The sequence below is a fragment of the Lepidochelys kempii genome, chromosome 11 (assembly GCF_965140265.1).
Source record: "Lepidochelys kempii isolate rLepKem1 chromosome 11, rLepKem1.hap2, whole genome shotgun sequence".
Classification (NCBI taxonomy): domain Eukaryota; kingdom Metazoa; phylum Chordata; order Testudines; family Cheloniidae; genus Lepidochelys; species Lepidochelys kempii.
Window position 1 is genome coordinate 22,811,047 of NC_133266.1, and position 20,245 is coordinate 22,831,291.

The window sequence follows — 20,245 nt, forward strand, 5'->3', positions numbered from 1 at the left end:
AGAGGTACTCAGGACAGTGAAAAAAGTAACTGGATGTGTGGTTCCTATCCCTTCAGTCATTTCATTTGTATTTGGTTTGTCTATCTTATCCACTCATTGTAAGCTCCATGGTGCAGAGAGTGTCATCCTATGTGTTTGCTCAGCATCCAGCATGCTTTGAGTCCTACTTTAATACAAATAATGTGAACAGTAATCTTGTACACTGAGAGCACAAAACTGAAAATAACTAGCAAAAAATTTCAGACCCGGGTCTATGAATTAACGTCCCTCTCCTTTTTCTAGAATAGATAACTCTGAGCCATTGAAGTATGTGTTGTTTTGTTTTGCTTTTCCTGTGGAGTTGACTAGGGCTGGCATGATTTTGTAATTCTCATTTCCTGTGCAGATAGCACCTTCAGCTTTTATAGTTTGTTTTTTGCCTCAGTCACAGGCCTTGGCTTTTTACTGGTTGGTTTAATGGCGAATGTGGGATAATGAAAGGAGTGTTTGGCCTTTTTAGTTCTGTCATACTTGGTAAGGGTAATATTACCTGTTGATGTACAATATCCCATTCACCCTGGAGACAGAGTAGCAGATGAAGATCTGAACCTGTGAAAACTGTGACAAGGTCCATTTTTTTCCCCCTTGCAATGTCTCCATTTTCTTATGTTTGGCATTTCCATGGCCATTATTCATTATCCTTTCTATTTACGGAAGTAGTCTGGGGAAATTAGACTTAATAGAGGTGCAAAAATCACAAGGAGGAAAGAAGAGAAAAGTGACTTGGAAGGAAACTAAAATTAAAAGGTTATTTTGGTAACTGACACCTACAATTAGAGTGCAAGATAATTGACATCTTGTCATGAAAAATAAACACAAATGGCAATGTTCCTTGAGTTACCACAGCCACCATTTTTTTCCCATGGGGAAAAATGACTTACAACACGCTGCACATTCTTGCTCTGAGACGGTGATGAATTTATGTCTGCGCTGTATATTGTGTTGTCATATGACCAAATAAAATGCATGCAAACCAGAGTTTAGAAATGATGCTATCTTCCCCTCAGAATCATCTTTCTGCTTTGTGGTAAGGCAGTGGCCTGACTTTATGGAATCAATGCAAGTACTTATACGTAATGTATGAAAACTCTTACAAATTAAAAGTACCTGCACAGCACCATATAACTAAGCAAACATTGTGGTATTGTGTACTGCTCTGTAGAAAAATGCATAAATGGATTAACTCAGGTAGACTCTTGTGCCTTAGCAGAGCCCCAGTGGCTGTGTTCCTGATACATAATTACAGTTAAACCAAAAAGTTAAGGATGGTAATGGGTAGAGCTGGTCAAAAAAATAACTTTCATGAAAAAATTAAATGTTTAAAATTAAAATTAAATTAATTAAAGAGCATTAAAATGTTTGTTTTATTTCAGTGGGGAAAAACCCACTTTCTCTCACTTTCCTCCATCCTTTTCCCCATTGCTGGAGATTAAAAGAATGAAAGTGGGAGTTTTCCAACCACAAGGAAATGAAAAATTATACCAAATGTGTCATTTTGAATTTTCATCAAATAGAGGATTTCAAAGAAATCAAAGGGCTTTGTGTGAGACACTGTGATTCAATTGAAACACCATTTTTGGACAATTTTTAGTTTGGTTAAAAGTGTTTGTGTTTGGTTGAATAGTGGGGCTCTTTATGGGGCACTGTGGTCTGACTTTGTGGGACAGCAGGCAGGACTGAGGACAAAAACTGGATTTGTCAGTACAGCTTCTGTGTTCCAGAGGGTCCGTCTATAATTGTTTTGCCTGGACCAACCAACTCCTGAGTCTCTGAGACCCTCTGTTTCTGGATGAGCTCAGCAACATGCCTCTCTGATGCTTGTAAATGTGCACAACTTTGCACATGCAATTACCTGTGTTCATTTTTCACCCAGAGTGCCAAAGGCAGAATTTACCTCCTGCAATCCCTGAGTGCGTGTTCAGAAGTTAGGGTTGGGGAAATCCAGCCTCTGCCAGGTGTCATGCCTGTCGCGTGAAGGTACAGAAAGTGTCCTTTGTCCGTTGCTGCAGCCCCTTTACATATTCAGTAGTATTCTGCTGTGGGGTTTGGGCTGCTGTGCTTTGAACCTGGTTCTCGCACATCCTGGGAAAGTGCTCTTGAGATAGGGAGACAACTCTTTTTTTTTTTTTTTTTTGGTGAGGAAAGGGATGGTCTGATGCATGCACCTAATTTCAGCAGAGGTTTCACACCAGGCCACACAGCCAGGCATCCTCTCTGCCCCCCTCTTTGCGGGCTATCTGCTCCTCCTGCCATTCCCAGATGTGTGGCTGGAAATACAGAGAGGTGGCTGTGATGGAGGTCAGCACCCAACCAGGGGAGATGAGGGGCTGTGGATAAAGAAAACTAGGGGCTGGTGGGGTAGGTAACAGTTGTGTTGGGAGAGAGGGAGGGGCTACTTGAGGAAAAGGTGGGGACAGAAGCTACTGGAAGGAACTAAAAAGCAGCAGGAGCTAAGGGAGAAGCAAGCGATGTGAAAATGGGGTATGGAGAGCGACAGGGTTAATGGAAGGACAGGGTGATGCAACCCATAGCAACCTCCTCCATCCCCTGGTTTCTCTCCTGTCCAACAATGCCCCCCACAACACTCCTGTAGCTACTCCTAACTCCCTCCATGCTGCTTCTGGCTCCCCATAAGTCCTTAGCCCTCTTCAGAGAGGTTTGGGCAATAAGATTTTTCCTCTCTATGCCTGTTCCCACTGCTCCAGGGACTGCTGTAAGGCAAATTCAGACTCAATTCAATGCCTTTCATTAGCACTAAATCCAAGCAGAGTTTTCAAATCTTATATTTATTTGTAAATATGCAAATTAGCTAATTAAATCATTAGCATAAAATGCCCCACATGGGTTTGGACAAAATATCCTGCCAGCCTTAGAAAATGAGGCCTTAACTTGACCGTAGGCGTTACCAGTAACTCTTGCTAAGTCTGGATGCATCCAAACAAAGGTGTGAGTTTCCCCCATTGGCCTTTGCAATCTTTTCTTTCCTGGTTCCAAAGAAGAGAACTGCTAAAGAATTTATGTATAAAAGCAGCATGTGCCTTTACACTGTGCATGTAGTTAATATAAAGTGTGTCATCTACTGGCATACAAAAATGTGTTGTATTGTTTGTAAATTTACAAGCATAATAAAATTGTTGTTATGCATTGCAAAAGTCTTCCTGACTGCAGCCATTTAGAGTAGCATCTGCAGTAGAGTACTTTGTTTTCTTGCGATTTTGCAAGTTTTCACTATGCTGTAACTGGGTTTTTTTTAAAGTATTATATGACCCCTCTTCTGTGGCACTGATTATTGCATCTCAGGCCCTCACAAGCATTACTGAATGACATCTCTCTGAGACAGCAGAGTATTATTATTTCAGTTTTACAAAGGGGAAACTGTGGCACAATGAGACCAAGGTCAAAATCTTATTAACTTTGTGCATCCCAGTGTTTGTGCTCCAACTTTATATACCTGGCCTGATTTTGTCATAGTGCATAGCATTTTTATAGCAGTTTGTGTTCAAATCACACATTATGTGATTAGTCCTCCCAACACCTGTGATGTAGGTGAGTGAGTATGGGTATTCCCACTTTGCAGATGGATGCATATAGATGGAAAGCCAGTGACTTGTCCAAGGTCAGACAATTACTTAGTCATTCAGGCACCAGAAACTAGATTCACAAAGGAAACTAAGGCTTAGTGTTGCAAAGGCTAACTTTAGGCACCCTGTCACCTTGTGGAATCCACAGCCCCAGATCAGGTGTCCAGGGTCCTATACAATGTATGGGGACAGTTAGGTGCTAAGAATGGGAACCACAAAAGCCAAATACCAGTGTGCACTTGGGATTCATAGGTGTGAAACCTCTGCTGGAGTTAGGTGCATACATCAGACCATTCCTTTTCTCTAAATAAATAAGTGGTGCCCCCCGTAGCAAGAGGACTTGCCCAGAATATGGGAGGAGCTGGTTCAGAGCCCCATTGTACCTGAGAGGAGCAGGAGTTGAACTCAGGTCTCGTTTCCTAGATGAGTGCCTAGCTACTTGGCTCCAGGGTTGTGGTAGCAGGGGGCCACTGTGACTCTCAGCTTTGCCTGTTAAAGCTGTTCCACTTTGTATAAAATATTCATGGAGTCAGTGAGCAACCAAGAATGATTCTCTATCCCAGTGGCTAGTGCGCTCTCCTGGGATGCGGGAGAGTAAGGTTCTGGTCCCTACTCTAATGAATATTTAATTATTTATACAAAGTAACATTCAACTGCCTTAATTACAAGACAACCCTAACTCTTCCTGCAATCCTTTCCTTCGTTCTCTAAGCCCATTACAACCTCTGTAGGGGTCCTACAGACAACAGCCTCATTTCCTTCACCACCCTGATTAATTCACTGAGCACCACCTGCACTGAATGAGGTAGGGGTCCTCTAGAATAAATAACATGACCATATAATTAAAGCTTATATCATAATGAATATTCAGAAGGGGGCTGAATTAAGGTTGCACAGGCAACCTCTATTCTGGCATTTCCTAGCTTTTGAATGCTTAACTTTGCAATCTGAGTAACATTTTTTCGACATAGTTTTTGTATGTAACTTCCTATATTTTTTAAAGGAAAAAACAAATTCTACTATATGCAACTGTACCAACCTCCCATGATTCATCAAGATCTGTATTTGAATCCTGGATCTTCACCACTGGAACAGACTTTTACCACTTGAACTAACAGACTAGCTGCCATGAGGAGATGGCTGTTAGGCTCTGTGGACAAGCCCCTTAAGAAGGGCACTTAAAAAACTGTTCTTCTGTCACCTTCAAGTGCACTGTGTTCCGTAATATCTGCATGCTGTGTGTTAACCCCTTCCCCCAACTTTGTGTCCCCTTGTCCCTCCCCTGCCCTGTCTCTCCCCGAGGGTTGTGTATCTGTTTCCCCATACCTATGTTTTCTCCCATGTTGCTGTGCCCCTCAGTGTTCTGTGTGCTGTTGTAACCCCTCCTCTGTGTTCTGCATCCCCCAGATCTACTGCTTGATGTGTTTTGTCGGTGTCTTGTAGCAGATTCAGTTCTCTGTGGAATTCTGCAGTGAAGCAAGTGGGCAGGGCATGTGCGCAGACTTTTAGAAGCGTAGCCTTATGATTAATTTGGGGTGCAAAATGCACTTGTTACTAATAACAGGTTCCCCATGCACTGCAGTTAAGGAACTCTGGCCAAATAAAGTCTTAGACAGTTTATCACAAGATGTATATTCCTAAATCTTCTGACTCAAGGTTACCGACTAATCCTAACTTTTGTTAGGCCTAATGTGGCCTTATGCTCACTATTATTACCACTAGGCCTCAAGATAAATACTAGGTTTCAGGCTTACTAAAAAGCGCATTTTAAAATTATCTTTGTTCCTTTGCTTATTCCTACTTGTATTATAGTTTTAGTTTCATTTGCACTAATTTAGCAAGATATAAATGATTATTTACCTGATCATAGAATCATAGAATATCAGGGTTGGAAGGGACCTCAGGAGGTCATCTAGTCCAACCCCATGCTCAAAGCAGGACCAATTCCCAACTAAATCATCCCAGCCAGGGCTTTGTCAAGCCTGACCTTAAAAATATCTAAGGAAGGAGATTCCACCTCCTCCCTAGGCAACGCATTCCAGTGTTTCACCACCCTCCTAGTGAAAAAGCTTTTCCTAATATCCAACCTAAACCTCCCCCACTGCAACTTGAGACCGTTACTCCTTGTTCTGTCATCAGCTACCACTGAGAACAGTCTAGATCCATCCTCTTTGGAACCCCCTTTCAGGTAGTTGAAAGCAGCTATCAAATCCCCCCTCATTCTTCTCTTCCGCAGACTAAACAATCCCAGTTCCCTCAGCCTCTCCTCATAACTCATGTGTTCCAGTCCCCTAATCATTTTTGTTGCCCTCCGCTGGATGTTTTCCAATTTATCCACATCCTTCTTGTAGTGTGGGGCCCAAAACTGGACACCGTACTCCAGATGAGGCCTCTCCAGTGTCGAATAGAGGGGAACGATCACGTCCCTTGATCTGCTGGCAATGCCCCTACATATACATCCCAAAATACCATTGGCCTTCTTGGCAACAAGGGCACACTGTTGACTCATACCCAGCTTCTCATCCACTGTAACCCCTAGGTCCTTTTCTGCAGAACTGCTGCCGAGCCATTTGGTCCCTAGTCTGTAGCGGTGCATGGGATTCTTCCGTCCTAAGTGCAGGACTCTGCACTTGTCCTTGTTGAACCTCATCAGATTTATTTTGGCCCAATCCTCTAATTTGTCTAGGACCCTCTGTATCCTATCCCTACCCTCCAACGTATCTACCTCTCCTCCCAGTTTAGTGTCATCTGCAAACTTGCTGAGGGTGCAATCCACACCATCCTCCAGATCATTAATGAAGATATTGAACAAAACCGGCCCCAGGACCAACCCTTGGGGCACTCCACTTGATACCGGCTGCCAACTAGACATGGAGCCATTGATCACTACCCGTTGAGCCCGACAATCTAGCCAACTTTCTGTCCACCTTATAGTCCATTCATCCAGCCCATACTTCTTTAATTTGCTGGCAAGAATACTGTGGGAGACCGTGTCGAAAGCTTTGCTAAAGTCAAGGAACAACACGTCCACCACTTTCCCCTCATCCACAGAGCCAGTTATCTCATCATAGAAGGCAATTAGATTAGTCAGGCATGACTTGCCCTTGCTGAATTCATGATCCTGATCACTTTCCTCTCCTCTAAGTGCTTCAGAATTGATTCCTTGAGGACCTGCTCCATGATTTTTCCAGGGACTGAGGTGAGGCTGACTGGCCTGTAGTTCCCAGGATCCTCCTTCTTCCCTTTTTTAAACATGGGCACTACATTAGCCTTTTTCCAGTCATCCGGGACTTCCCCTGATCACCATGAGTTTTCAAAGATAATGGCCAATGGCTCTGCAATCACATCCGCCAACTCCTGTAGCACTCTCGGATGCAGTGCATCCGGCCCCATGGACTTGTGCTCGTCCAGCTTTTCTAGATAGTCCCGAACCACTTCTTTCTCCACAGTGGGCTGGTAACCTCCTCCCCATGCTGTGCTGCCCAGTGCAGTAGTCTGGGAGCTGACCTTGTTCATGAAGACAGAGGCAAAAAAAGCATTGAGTACATTAGCTTTTTCCACATCCTCTGTCACGAAGTTGCCTCCCTCATTCAGTAAGGGGCCCACACTTTCCTTGACTTTCTTCTTGTTGCTAACATACCTGAAGAAACCCTTCTTGTTACTCTCAGCATCTCTTGCTAGCTGCAACTCCAGGTGTGATTTGGCCTTCCTGATTTCACTCCTGCATGCCCGAGCAATATTTTTTATACTCTTCCCTGGTCATTTATCCAATCTTCCACTTCTTGTAAGCTCCTTTTTTGTGTTTAAGATCAGCAAGGATTTCACTGTTAAGCCAAGCTGGTCACCTGCCGTATTTACCATTCTTTCTACACATCGGGATGGTTTGTCCCTGTAACCTCAGTAAGGATTCTTTAAAATACAGCCAGCTCTCCTGGACTCCTTTCCCCCCTCATGTTATTCTCCCAGGGGATCCTGCCCATCAGTTTCCTGAGGGAGTCAAAGTCCGCTTTTCTGAAGTCCAGGGTCTGTATTCCGCTGCTCTCCTTTCTTCCCTGTGTCAGGATCCTGAACTCAACCATCTCATGGTCACTGCCTCCCAGGTTCCCATCCACTTTATCTTCCCCTACTAATTCTTCCTGGTTTGTGAGCAGCAGGTCAAGAAGAGCTCTGCCACTAGTTGGTTCCTCCAGCACTTGCACCAGGAAGTTGTCCCCTACACTTTCCAAAAACTTCCTGGATTGTCTATGCACCGCTGTATTGCTCTCCCAGCAGATATCAGGGTGATTGAAGTCTCCCATGAGAACCAGGGCCTGCGATCTAGTAACTTCTGTGAGTTGCCAGAAGAATGCCTCGTCCACCTCATCCCTCTGGTCCGGTGGTCTATAGCAGACTCCCACCACGACATCACCCTTGTTGCTCACACTTCTAAATTTAATCCAGAGACACTCAGGTTTTTCTGCAGTTTCATACTTGAGCTCTGAGCAGTCATACTGCTCCCTTACATACAGTGCAACTCCCCCACCTTTTCTGCCCTGCCTGTTCTTCCTGAACTGTTTATATCCATCCATGACAGTACTCCAGTCATGTGAGTTATCCCACCAAGTCTCTGTTATTCCAATCACATCATAATTCCTTGACTGTGCCAGGACTTCTTCCAGTTCTCCTTGCTTGTTTCCCAGGCTTCTTGCATTTGTGTATAGGCAGTTAAGATAACTCGCTGATTGTCCTGATTTCTCAGTATAAGGCAGGAGTCCTCCCCTTTTGCTCTCTCCTGCTCGTGCTTCCTCCTGGTATCCCACTTCCCCACTTACCTCAGGGCTTTGGTTTCCTTCCCCCAGTGAACCTAGTTTAAAGCCCTCCTCACTAGGCTAGCCAGCCTGCTTTCGAAGATGTTCTTCCCTCTCTGTTAGGTGGGAGCCATCTCCACCTAGCAATACTTCTACTTGGAACACCATCCCGTGGTCAAAGAATCCAAAGCCTTCTCTCTGACACCACCTGCGTATCCATTCGTTGACTTCCACGATTCAACGGTCTCTACCCAGGCCTTTTCCTTCCACGGGGAGGATGGACGAGAAGACCACTTGCACCTCAAACTCCTTTGTCCTTCTTTATCATCTGAGCTCAAGTTATGGGTCAAAGGTCAACAGAAGCTTCAGGGTTTTTGGGGTGCTGTCAGAAAAAGCTTTGTTCCCTGAAAACACACGCAGGAATTGGTGACTTTCACCCAAATCTCAATGTCCCTGGCCCCAAAGTAATCGATATGTCAGATTTCAAAGAACTACCCAACCAGTAGTGGTGGTGGAGCTATTTTTTAAAAAAAGTGTCAATTAAAAGTATTAAGCAACTAAATATGTGGATTGCTACCACTCCCTCCTTCTGCTCTCATAGTATCACATATCACTTTGCCTACTTTTGAAATATATGACTTGTGGGTGAAAATGCAGCAAGTGTTTAATGGGACACATTTTAGCACAGGAAATACAAAGTATCTAAGCAATGGAAAATGTATGGGGAATTTAGACAGAATACGAAGACTAGAGTTCCATTGTGACCAGAACACTAAGTTTATTACCCATTCTACTGGAAGATCCGTGGGAATTTTTTCATAACTCTAAGACCAGAAGGGACCATTCTGATCACCTAGTATGTCCTCCTGCATCACCTAATATGTCCTCCTACATAACCATAGAACTTCCCCAGAATATTGCTAGAGCATACTTTTTAGAAGAATGTGCAGTCTTGATTTTTTACTTTAAATAACAACAAGGAGCCAGAACCATGGCTTTGCATTTCATTCAAAGGATGGCCCATCCATAGTCACAGTGCCCTTTAGCATCATAGAGGTGCACAGGTAAGTTATTTATACCACATCATTAGTACTACTTCATGCAGGACTTCTGCATTCCATATAGTACTTTCCCACCAAAGTACTAACCAGGCCTGACCTTCCTTAGTGTATGGAATCTGATATGCTCAGGCTTCACAGAAGGACACAGTTTTTATATAAAAAAGAAAAAGTTTCAGCTATAGATGAAATAATTGAAGCTAAGAAAAGTTTAACAGATCTGTGCTTGAGAAGACTGTGCTAACAGGGCTCCAGCATAGTTTTCTAACATGCCTGTAGCACGGATTTTAAAGTACTGTAGTGTAGAAGTCAGTCAGGTTAATTACTTTCAAACCACTTTCCTTCATATTGTCTAAAAATGTATTGTGTGAACAGGGCCAAAGACAAAGTTTGATAGCTGCCAGCTGGATATGATAGAAGGTTACAGAGAGATTACACTATAGAGGAGAATGGCATTTGAGATAAGGATAATCTTTTACATAAACTCAACTCTTCCAAGAGACAAGATGGGTGAGGTAATATCTTTTATTGGACGAACTTCTTGAAGTTGTTCCAATAAAATATATTACCTCACTCGCCTTGTCTCTCTAATACCCTGGGACTGACATGGCTACAACAACACTGCATTAACTCTTCCAAGTCAGTTTGGCTGTGTGAGTGATTAGTACAGTAATCAACTGTTGGTTACCCCAGTGTTCAAAGATAACCATGCTTTCCTGAACTGGTTCAGCCTGTGTCTGCTACTGACTGCATTGATATGTTTTTAGGTAAAGAGCACATGTAGCAAGAATAACTTTATTGTTCTGTGTTTTTCAGGACAACGCAGTAATCATGCAAGGACTTCCAGCTTCCGATACCTCCTCTGAAAAACCGAACCCTACCCACCAAAATATAGGGGCTGTTCAAATGAGGATCAAAAGTGCTAACAGCCACCATGACAGGCATAGCCAAAGTAAATCAATGATCCTTTCTGAGAATGTGAAGGTCAAAGAACCTGTAAGTAAAATTCCGCAAGTGTTTCCTGATCTGATTTTTGTAAAACCAAGTTAATATCTTCAGGCTTATTATTAATTCTTCTAGAAACCCTTGCAAGTAGGAACCCATCCACCTACAAGCAGTAAGAAATGCCACCTTTCAAATAGTGTCACCAGTTATTAAAGTAAAACTGTTTAATCCAAAGAGATATCATGGATTTGGTGCTACCACATTTAATGACTAATCAGGATCTCCATTCTCTTGTTCAGTGTGATAAAAAATGAAGCTGTGCAGGTGTATAGTGCTTATGTTTCCCAATATATATTACTTCTAAAAGCCAGAGGCTAAAATCAGACAAAAGGAGTAAAAAACAGACATTGAAACTCTTCTAATAAAGGGAAACTTTGCAACTGACACATCTAAAATAGTCTTGCTGTAGAAATTACTGTTTTGCAGAGCTCTGATACTGAACTTATCTTAATATGTTAACCGTGAACAGAGTTGCGTCATTTTTATTCATTAAAGTGATTTAAAATAAAATAGTTAGTGATGAACTTTATTGCCAATTATATCCCTGCCCCTGTACTCATTCTGAGCTACTAAACAGACTGATTGGTATGAGTCTCCCCTGGTTAATTTTCTTCTGTAATGGTGGCAACTTGCAGCTGAGGCCATATGATGTTACAAAATTATTTATGCAATGTTAGCTACTTTTTTGGACTCCGCATTCACTGAGAACAAAATGGATCTGAACGAGTTAGGTTAGCTGGGGACAGACCCCCAAGACTCAGTCAGTCTTCACAGCCATTCATTGCTGTTCTGTTAGAGAGCTGAATATTTCATAGGAATCCATTATACTAACTGAGTTATTAAATGGAATAAGCTTGCTATAGAAATTGTATTTTTCCTGCATTATTCACTCCGAGTGCAAAGACAAAATTAACCCACAACACTTTCATCAAGGTAGATTGAAAAGTATATGATTTTAATTATTCTTTTTATTTACGTACTTACTTACATGAATTTAGCTCAGGGAAGCAAATCATTATATTTCTGTACTGAAAACATTGCTTTAGATCATGGCAACTGATGAGAGATTCATTTCTGTATGTTTACTTTCCAATTTAAAAGTATCATTTGCCTCAGACACATTGCACATATTGCTTTGTTTTTATCCTAAGTGAAATGTTCCTCAGTTATGAACTTGAAGCAGTGTTTACAGTAATTTATTGGAAATACTATAATGCATTATCAGTAAGAACTGTACCTTTGAAAAAGTTTAAAAGTTAAGTATATTTAATGATGCCTAACATATTTTATTGGCTGTGTTTAACAAACGGCACTAGGCTGCAGTTGTTTTTGACAAGCATGAAAACATCACAGCATGAGACTGCAAAAGGAATTATGTAGAGAAATTACAAGTGATCCATCTCTCAATGAATTATCCACCTCAATAGCCTGCAGAACTCAGCTACCAATTAACACCTACTTTATTACATGTTGGGATGTACTTAATAACTTTCATGTGTTTATGCACTATTACCTTGACTGATGCCTCTTGTACAATTAGGCATAATTGGCATATCAATATGCAAAAGTTAAAAGGATTAACCCTCTTAAAACTAATGAGCATTTCTGTATCCAGCTGCTAAATGAGACAAAATTAGCATTTTTCACTTTTGGGCAGGATTTTATCATGCAGTTTCTCATTGTTGATATTACCTTGTTACATAACTTTAGTTTTGGGGGTAGTATGCTGGACTGTTATAGAGCAAGGGTTCTAAAAAGTTAAATTAGACATAAATATTCACTGCTGCATTCCCATAACCATAGCAGGTACAATGTATGTTCATTAGTAGGGAGCTGAAAAGTTGCTTTGTGTTACATTTGTTTAGTAGCTAATTATATGAAGTGGTATTTTGCTCAGTATATTTCATTTTACCAAGCAAACTTGGCTCCAATATCATAGATTGAAAGCTTTCCATGCTACTGATTTCCTTTCTGTTTCGGTTCTTTTCATCTCTTTTTGCCATGCAGAATTTTCTGACTATATATTGACATACTGAAAAGTATTTTGGCATATTTACTCAGATAAGCCTGTTAAAGTTGTTTGCTAAAGCCAAACGAAAACCACAATTCTTAAACAAGAATTCAAACATATTCAAATATGTTCTTAAAGTGTAATGTTGTTTGAATGTAAAAGATTTACCAAAATATCTGTATCACTTTCATGTTGACATATCAGATCCTCCATGCCTGATTAGGAAAGGATTTTGGGGGAGGGCATGAAAGGGAGAAGATAGAACCTTTGTTTGTGAAGTGCCTTGAAAAAGTGAAGAGTTCTTTATTATGGTTGTTTGGAGTAATGTATTCTTGTTTTGTAGTTTCTGGGCACTTAAATAAACAACCTTCAGTTTTGTATCCAAAGGAATATAGATCAGAGCTTAAAGCTACATATACCAACATATCAATGGGATCTTATTACACTGTGTTGCAGGGCAAAAAAGGACTTATGCTGTTTTATATCAGTTGAGAATCTGACTCTCTGTTAAGATAGTTGGTGTGGGTGGGAGGGAGTGTATGTCATTGGTTGGCTTATCGAACGTTTGGAAACATTTTGTACTGGTTTCACATAAACTGTATTTCTTTGTCTTCAGCTGTTAGGTTTTTTAAAAACATTGGTAATATGAGTGAACTCATAAGAGGCTCCATGTTACTCTGTTACTTCAATTATGGAAATGCATTAGGAATATCTACTAATGTGTGATCTGTTAATGAACACGTTTCTCTTTCTATTGGTCTTCCAAGTCAAGGGCCAAATATTCCTTGCCTAACTCATGCAAAACCAGTTCACTTCAGCTGGAGTTTTGTCTAAGTTAAGGCAATTCAGGATTTGTTGCATTTTGAACAGTTAAAAAAATATTCCTAAAATATGTTTGAAAAAAATAAAACACATTTATGAAGAAACTCTAGTAGTGATTTGTAGAGAAGAGACTATATAATTTTGTCTAAGTGATTTGTGGCATTCTAAAGTATTCAGTGCTGTGCTTGTGTGTACACCTTGGGCTCTCCTTTTGAAGATGAACAGATTATTTTCTATGGTGTGACAATGGAAGATATGAAGTGTACGTCAGTAAGGCCATATGAACTGTGCATTTTGTATTAGTAAAGATGCTGAATGTATAATAGAGAAGCTAGCTGATGCAAAAGCTTAATGTAAATGCTCATGTCTTTTAGTCTGTGGTATTTACAATGGAAATGCTCAAGTATTCTGCTGAAAGTTGGAACTGATATTAATGTAGAGTTTAAAGAGCACAAATCTTGAAGCTGGACACAGAGTGTAGTAGGCAAAAGCTCTTTCATTGTTTAATATTAGTATCTCAACCACCAATGTACATCAGTATTTCTATCTTTTAAACCCAGAGAAATGCATTTTGCTTCATTCAAAGCAAATTCACCAATGACACGTCTTTTGTTATTGGTGTTTAGAATAAGAATTACGGTCTATCTTAGACATTCCAAAATGCTAATGTATTAGAGTTCTTTTTGATTTAACAGACTTTGTTGGTTTATTTAGCTCTCTGATACGTTATCAGAGAAGCAGGAAGCAATTTTCTTTTGTTTCTTACTCCAGTCCTGTGATCATAGAATACTTGCCAAAGTTATGACTAGCCAAAAAAAGAGAAATAAAAAGGCTAAAAATACAAGCCTTCTGTTTGGTAGAGTTTTTGAGCCATATTATGAGATTATGGGGCTTGTACATGTTTACTTCAAATCAAGCTTATAGTCAAGTTTGAGGCTTTGTATAGATTGTCCCGAAGTAGATCCTGATATTTAATTTAAATGACACTAAATCACATTGAATTGATAAGACTTGGCATCTCAAACAAAGGTAATTGCCCGTATTGGTTTTGTACAAAAATAGAGCTGCTTGGAAAATGTGCAGCCAACACAGACTGTCAACTCCATTTATAGATCAATATGTGAGAACCATTGATCAGGCAGGCATGTGTAACAGTAACACTTTGCATTTATTTGTGGTTTTTATAGCATGTTAAGACTTACAGGATTATTGGCTTCCAAAATATTTTGACTTCCTCATAAATATGTTATCTGTTTAATGTTCATTAAAAGACAGACTGCATCCTTCCTAAAAAAATATTTTCAGTTTCATGATATTTCTCTTATTGCTGTAGGAAGTTTTAGCTGAAAATGGATTATTTCCTTTTCTGTAAGATCATTGGAGCCCCTTTTTTAAAATAGTATATTTAGTGGAAGTTTTTGAAGATTTGTTTTTCCTTTTTTTTTCTTTTTTTTTTCCTGGAGAAAAACAGGCATTGATAAAAATGTTCTCTCAACAAGTAATTGCTTAATTCATTAAGGCATTCTCCCCATTCACAATACTATAAATTGCAAAAAATAAAATCTATTTATTTTATTCTAAAAAGGGCTGTTCACACTGGACTCTCTTCAGACTTGTGTCTCATAGATATCTACATATCAAGAGAGAGAGAGAAATATCTACATCAATATTGATAGAAAAAACATACAGATATACATAGGCATTTTTCTTTAGCTTTCAATAAAAATATGGTAGACACCATTAAAAGGGAACAATTTTGACTCCCGAGTATCTGAAGTAACTCAGTTGTTGCATGTTCAAAAAATAGTACTAGAATATTAGGGCTAGAAATATGAATGTACCTAAGATGACACAATGTGATAACTGTTGGTAAATGCTTATTTTTTAATGGCAACCACTTTAATTTCATCAAGCATGTAAGTGTTATATATAAAATGAGTAGATTTGTGTTAAAGCAGTGACTTGTATGAAAGTAATTCCAGTCCTGTTTCTCCAGCAAGATTGTTCGTGAAATCATAGAAGTTAGGAATGGAAAAGACCTGTTAGTTCTCTACCGTTGAAGGAAAATAAAACAGAATTTTCAGATGCCTCATCTCTATGTTCTACTCTGTGTAGTTCAAATATATTTTATGTCATCGAATCAAAATGGCATTTTACTTCTATTCTCTGTTGTACAGTAGAATATTGTACATCTAAAATGTTCACAAATTGTAAGTAAAGTCATAATTCCTTAGGCTCCAATTCTTCAATTTCTTTTACATATGTTAACTTTAAGCACATGACTAGTCAACTGAAGTCAATAATCATTTGTAGGAGTAGGGCCTTAGTCTTTACTTCGGCGAAACTGCATTGAACCCAACTGCACTTCTTAGTGCTGGACTGGGCCCACATATTGGTTTAGAAGGAAAAACTAAGGTATTGAGGAATTAGAGTCAAGATAAAAAGGTATATTGAACAATATAACTTGTTCTACTGCCTGCCATTTTTCATGACCAATGATTTCTTATCAAACTGTTTTTTGTCAGATATATTGTCATTTTTTTCACATGTGGAAACAAGGCTTAGGAAGGCACCTTTGTTTTCTAAAATAGAATTTCTGAATTTCTTTTGTTTGTGTATTTTGTTACAGTGTGTGTGTCTGTGACTCTATATGTGTATTTTATATTTATACTGTAGGTACCAGAACTGAATTGATCTTGGCTAAAAAGGTGGATGTTAATTTTATTGTTAAAATCTCCATCTGTCTATATTCAAGGCATTTTCAGTATAACATTTCAACTGCATAACTTGATAGACAACATCATAAGATCTTACAGAAAAAGAAATAACCAGTACCTATTTCTTTTTGAAAGATGGACTAAATTCATTTCAGCTCTGCTGAGGAAGTGGTGAATGTAACCAGTTTGTGGTGTTTGCTAAATCAAACTGAAGTTCAGACCAGATATTATATGAATTGGAATTGCTGATTTTTGACTTTTACTCAATGTGACACATATAAAGGAAAAAGGTTCAAAAACCTCAAGTGTGGTGGGTTTTTTCCTTCAATCATACATTGTTTCATGCTGTGAAAATCTTCACCCTATTTACTAAGTACAAATTAGTCTTGCCAAAGGTTCTGAAAGTTTACAACTTCAGTTTAGATACTAACACTTCAAAGAAAGATGCACCTTGACAAATTAGTGTTTGTACTATGCCAGGGTATTTTAACCTGAGCCTAACTAAATTCATTTATACTTTACTACTGATTGAAAAGAGCCATAAATGTACATCGGATACATTTTTTTAAAAGTTAGTCCTCTGATTACTAATTTGAATCAAAAATGCTAACCTTGTTAGCATCTGGACTTATTTCCATAATAACAACCCCTTCAGAACCTACAAAGTAATGAATAATTGACAACAAATGAAATGTTTTGATAGTTGTCGGCACAAAGCATGTTTAATGTTTTGTGTTGCTTCCTAGCTAATTATGTAGATGACACATTTGTCAGACCTTGACTGCCATTAGAAACGTGTTTCCAGAGGGGAGAAAAACAGGCTATTCATAGAGTAATTAACTAGAATGCTCAATGACCTGTGAGAGATTCAAATGGCTGCCAGTTCAGACATTGTTTTGTTACAGAAGCAGAGGGGTAATTAAAATTCCAAATTACAGTGCTATGATGAAGCATTTGTTTGTTGACAGTATACTCTTACTCTAGTTTGTTAATTCTTTTTTAAATTGCTTCTAATCCATTTTATAGCTTTAGGAGTTCCGTCTTTGAATTTACTGACAACTAATATTATGGTAAATTGTTCTTCAGTGGAGTACTGCAGGCTTGGCAGTTTCATGGGAGCACAAGGTGGGTGGGATAGAATAGCTTTTCTTTCTCTAAACTGACATACCATGTGTTGTCATCGAAATGCAACTAACATAGCACATCTTGTGAAATGATATGTTCATAATTCTACATTAAGAAAGATGTCTAGTTATAGGAGGAAATGATTCAGATAAAGTAATAATAATCAAACAAATTCACTAAGGTGTCCTAAAACATTACAGTAGAGCTCTAATATTCTTTAGATAATGATGATCATTTAAGTAAACATTTTGGGAAGCTGAGATCTAGTTGAAAACAGAGGATCATAAGGCAATGGTCTGCATGAAGAAACCTAACACATAGCATGAAGAATGGTATATGTCATAAGAGAAGATCATATCTTTGCCAACAACCTTCCTAGGCAGAAATGGCTATGACAGCATGAGATGTCTTTTCAGTAAATATGAGGATTGTTTGCAAATCCAAAGTGGTAAAGTTTGCTAAACAATGAATTAAATGCGAGCCCAAGTGAAATATTTATTTACTTTGCCAAAAGTGAGAATACGGCTTTATTAAAAAGATCTGACAGAAGTAACATGGTGTTTGATGCAGGGGAGCTGACAGCGGCATGGAGTGAGCGCTGATTATCCTGAAGACACTGTCAGCTAGGATTGATTTCCACTTTCTCCGTTTATGTAACGGTTCCTGTAATACAGCTGACCCCGAATCATGTTACCTTGTCATTTCTCTGCATGGATCAAGAAGAGATGAGCTGAAAATAGCTAGGCACTGACCTTGAACTTGCCAGAAAAGTGAGAAGTGACAGTGGTGATTTTTGTGTGTGTAGTTCATGTACAAAGATTAAGCTAAACTGTTATTCAGTTGAGTTCACTGCAGCAGCACAAGGGGGCAGAGCAGTACTAGAGATTACAGGTAAAGTAGATACTTTAGTTGCATTTGATTTTACAGAGGTTCAAGTGTGTGCCAAACAGCTCTCTTGTTTTTAAATTTGGGAGATGCTCTAAAGAAGAATAATTGATTAATCAAAATCCTTATATTTCCATAATCTGCCATTTCAAAACATACTTGATTATAAGGTTTACTGAATACTGATATACCTTTCTAATGAATAATTTAAAAAGTGCTAAGAAGTTTTCCATCACAGTATGCTCCACAAAAAAGATTTCCCCTCCAGTTCCTCCAATATTTAGTGAGAGAATAAGGTGTTTGTACTGCCATAATAGTAGATCCATTTTAGCCTTTTGGGAAGTTGATCAAATGTGAATTTATTCCTCAAAAAACATACCAGTCATCTATGGTTTCAAAGGAAACAATTTAGCTGAAATATGTTCATTACAAAAGTACAAGTTGGTAGAAGGCACATAAATAAGGAGGACATGTAGTTGAGTGGGGCGGTGGTATGATTTTTCTTCCTTTGTGTATCTGCTGTACTCAACCATGCCTTAGGGGAAACATTGAAAAGTAGGTTATAAATATTATCAGCATCTACCAAAATGAATGTTGTGTAAAAACAAAAACAAACCCTTCACTTATTTTGTTTTACATTTTCTTTGTTTAATTCGCATTGGCTTCTTTGCATTAGTACCCAGTTCCTAACCTACAGAGGTCAATGTGTGGGATGCTTTTTCAGAATTCCCCACCATGGAAAATATTCAGGAGCTGACACTTGTAAAAGGATCTGACTGTTGTTGGTTCTCTTACTTTGGTCACTAGAGCTTCAGGCAGGGAAACACACACACCACACAAGATGTCTGGCTGCAGTTCCCCCTCATGATTTGGTGAGCAGGCTTTTGGTAACATCAAGACGTACATGCCTGCTGAAAAGTCTGTGACACCCAGTCATCATCCAAATCCTTAAATCCTATTTTCAGGGATTGGCTTGAGCATACATGCTCTGGGCTTGACACACATACCTTCTAACTTACAGCTCCTGAGGACTCACATGGTTTCTCTCAAGTACTACTTTATTCTTTTCCTTATCAATTTGGGGGTGGTACTACAGCACTTTGGACCTTAAAGCACAAATATTTCCCTAAAGGGATTATTAGATACCACTCTGGAGGTACAACCTGGTTCAGAGGTGTGGGCGGCAGAAATCCTTCCCCAGAGTTTTTCCTCCTTTGATTGTGCAAATTTAATAAGGGACCCTATTCCCTGACGTCCCAGAATTCATTTTATTCTTACCATCTATTTAATTGCCCTTTCAGGTTTCTGTAGCAAAGCAGGGAAGTGTTTTACCCTTCCTTAGAATCCCTCACTTATTTGAGAGTGGGTAAAGTATTCATCAGTTTTCAAAGAGTATATTAAAAATTGGCAAACAGAAGCATCTCTGAACAGTAAAACTCAAGGAAAAACATTATTTTTGAGATTAAAGCTAGTTGTTCAAGGTTAGGAAATGTAGTACTGCACTAGCAAGTAAACAATATTCATGGATTATTACCCCTTTTGAAATTATTGAGTTTTGCTGTTTACATATAATTCATGGAAACTTTGCAAGACACCATTTATGGAAGTAGGTGCATAGGATATGCAAGAGGGTCATATTGATTAAATTTGTCCCAGGTAATATTATGGAATAGTTACTGTTTAATCATTTTGCTGAAGGTGACCTATGACTAGAGCTGTACAACCTGTGTGTGACTAACTCCATTAAAATTCAAAACTCAGAACAAGTTTACTGAAAGACTCTGTAAGGGTTGCAAATCTTTCAAGTAAGCCCAGGCCCAGTTTTGAGTGAAAAAAGGCTGATTTATGGCTTTCCATCAAAACTATGTAAAAATTGTGGTTTTGATGTGAAGCCAGATGAAGTTTAACTGTTCCAGCTGAGTTTCTCTTTATTCAAACCGAAAAGACAGTCCACAACTCAGGAGGGGTCAATGGAAATGCAGGAAGCTCAGAACCTGCTTAACATAAACCTTTGCAAAGTGCAGTCCTTCAGCTATCACAGTTAAGGAACGGAATAGTCTGAGAGATTAAACCTAAGATTTTAAATAAATAGTAAACCTCTAATGACATTATTTCTTGTAGTTTAATATCTAACTCAAAGTGAAATGGTGGCAGTGCTTTTGTGTCAACTTTCCTGCTTATAGGCCATTCGAAATAGCACATGCTATGTGTGTGG

General features: G+C 39.1%; 1 protein-coding gene across 4 annotated transcripts in view; it reads left to right on the top strand.

Moving 5' to 3' along the window:
• ARHGAP15 (Rho GTPase activating protein 15) overlaps positions 1 to 20,245 on the top strand; it is a 456,797-nt gene that overhangs the window by 14,612 nt on the left and 421,940 nt on the right. For all 4 annotated transcript variants that reach the window (XM_073305398.1, XM_073305401.1, XM_073305399.1 and 1 more), the window contains exon 2: positions 10,282 to 10,461. In XM_073305398.1, the coding sequence (XP_073161499.1) occupies positions 10,297 to 10,461 (165 nt within the window). In that variant the 5' untranslated portion in view covers positions 10,282 to 10,296. The remainder of the gene's footprint in view (positions 1 to 10,281; positions 10,462 to 20,245) is intronic.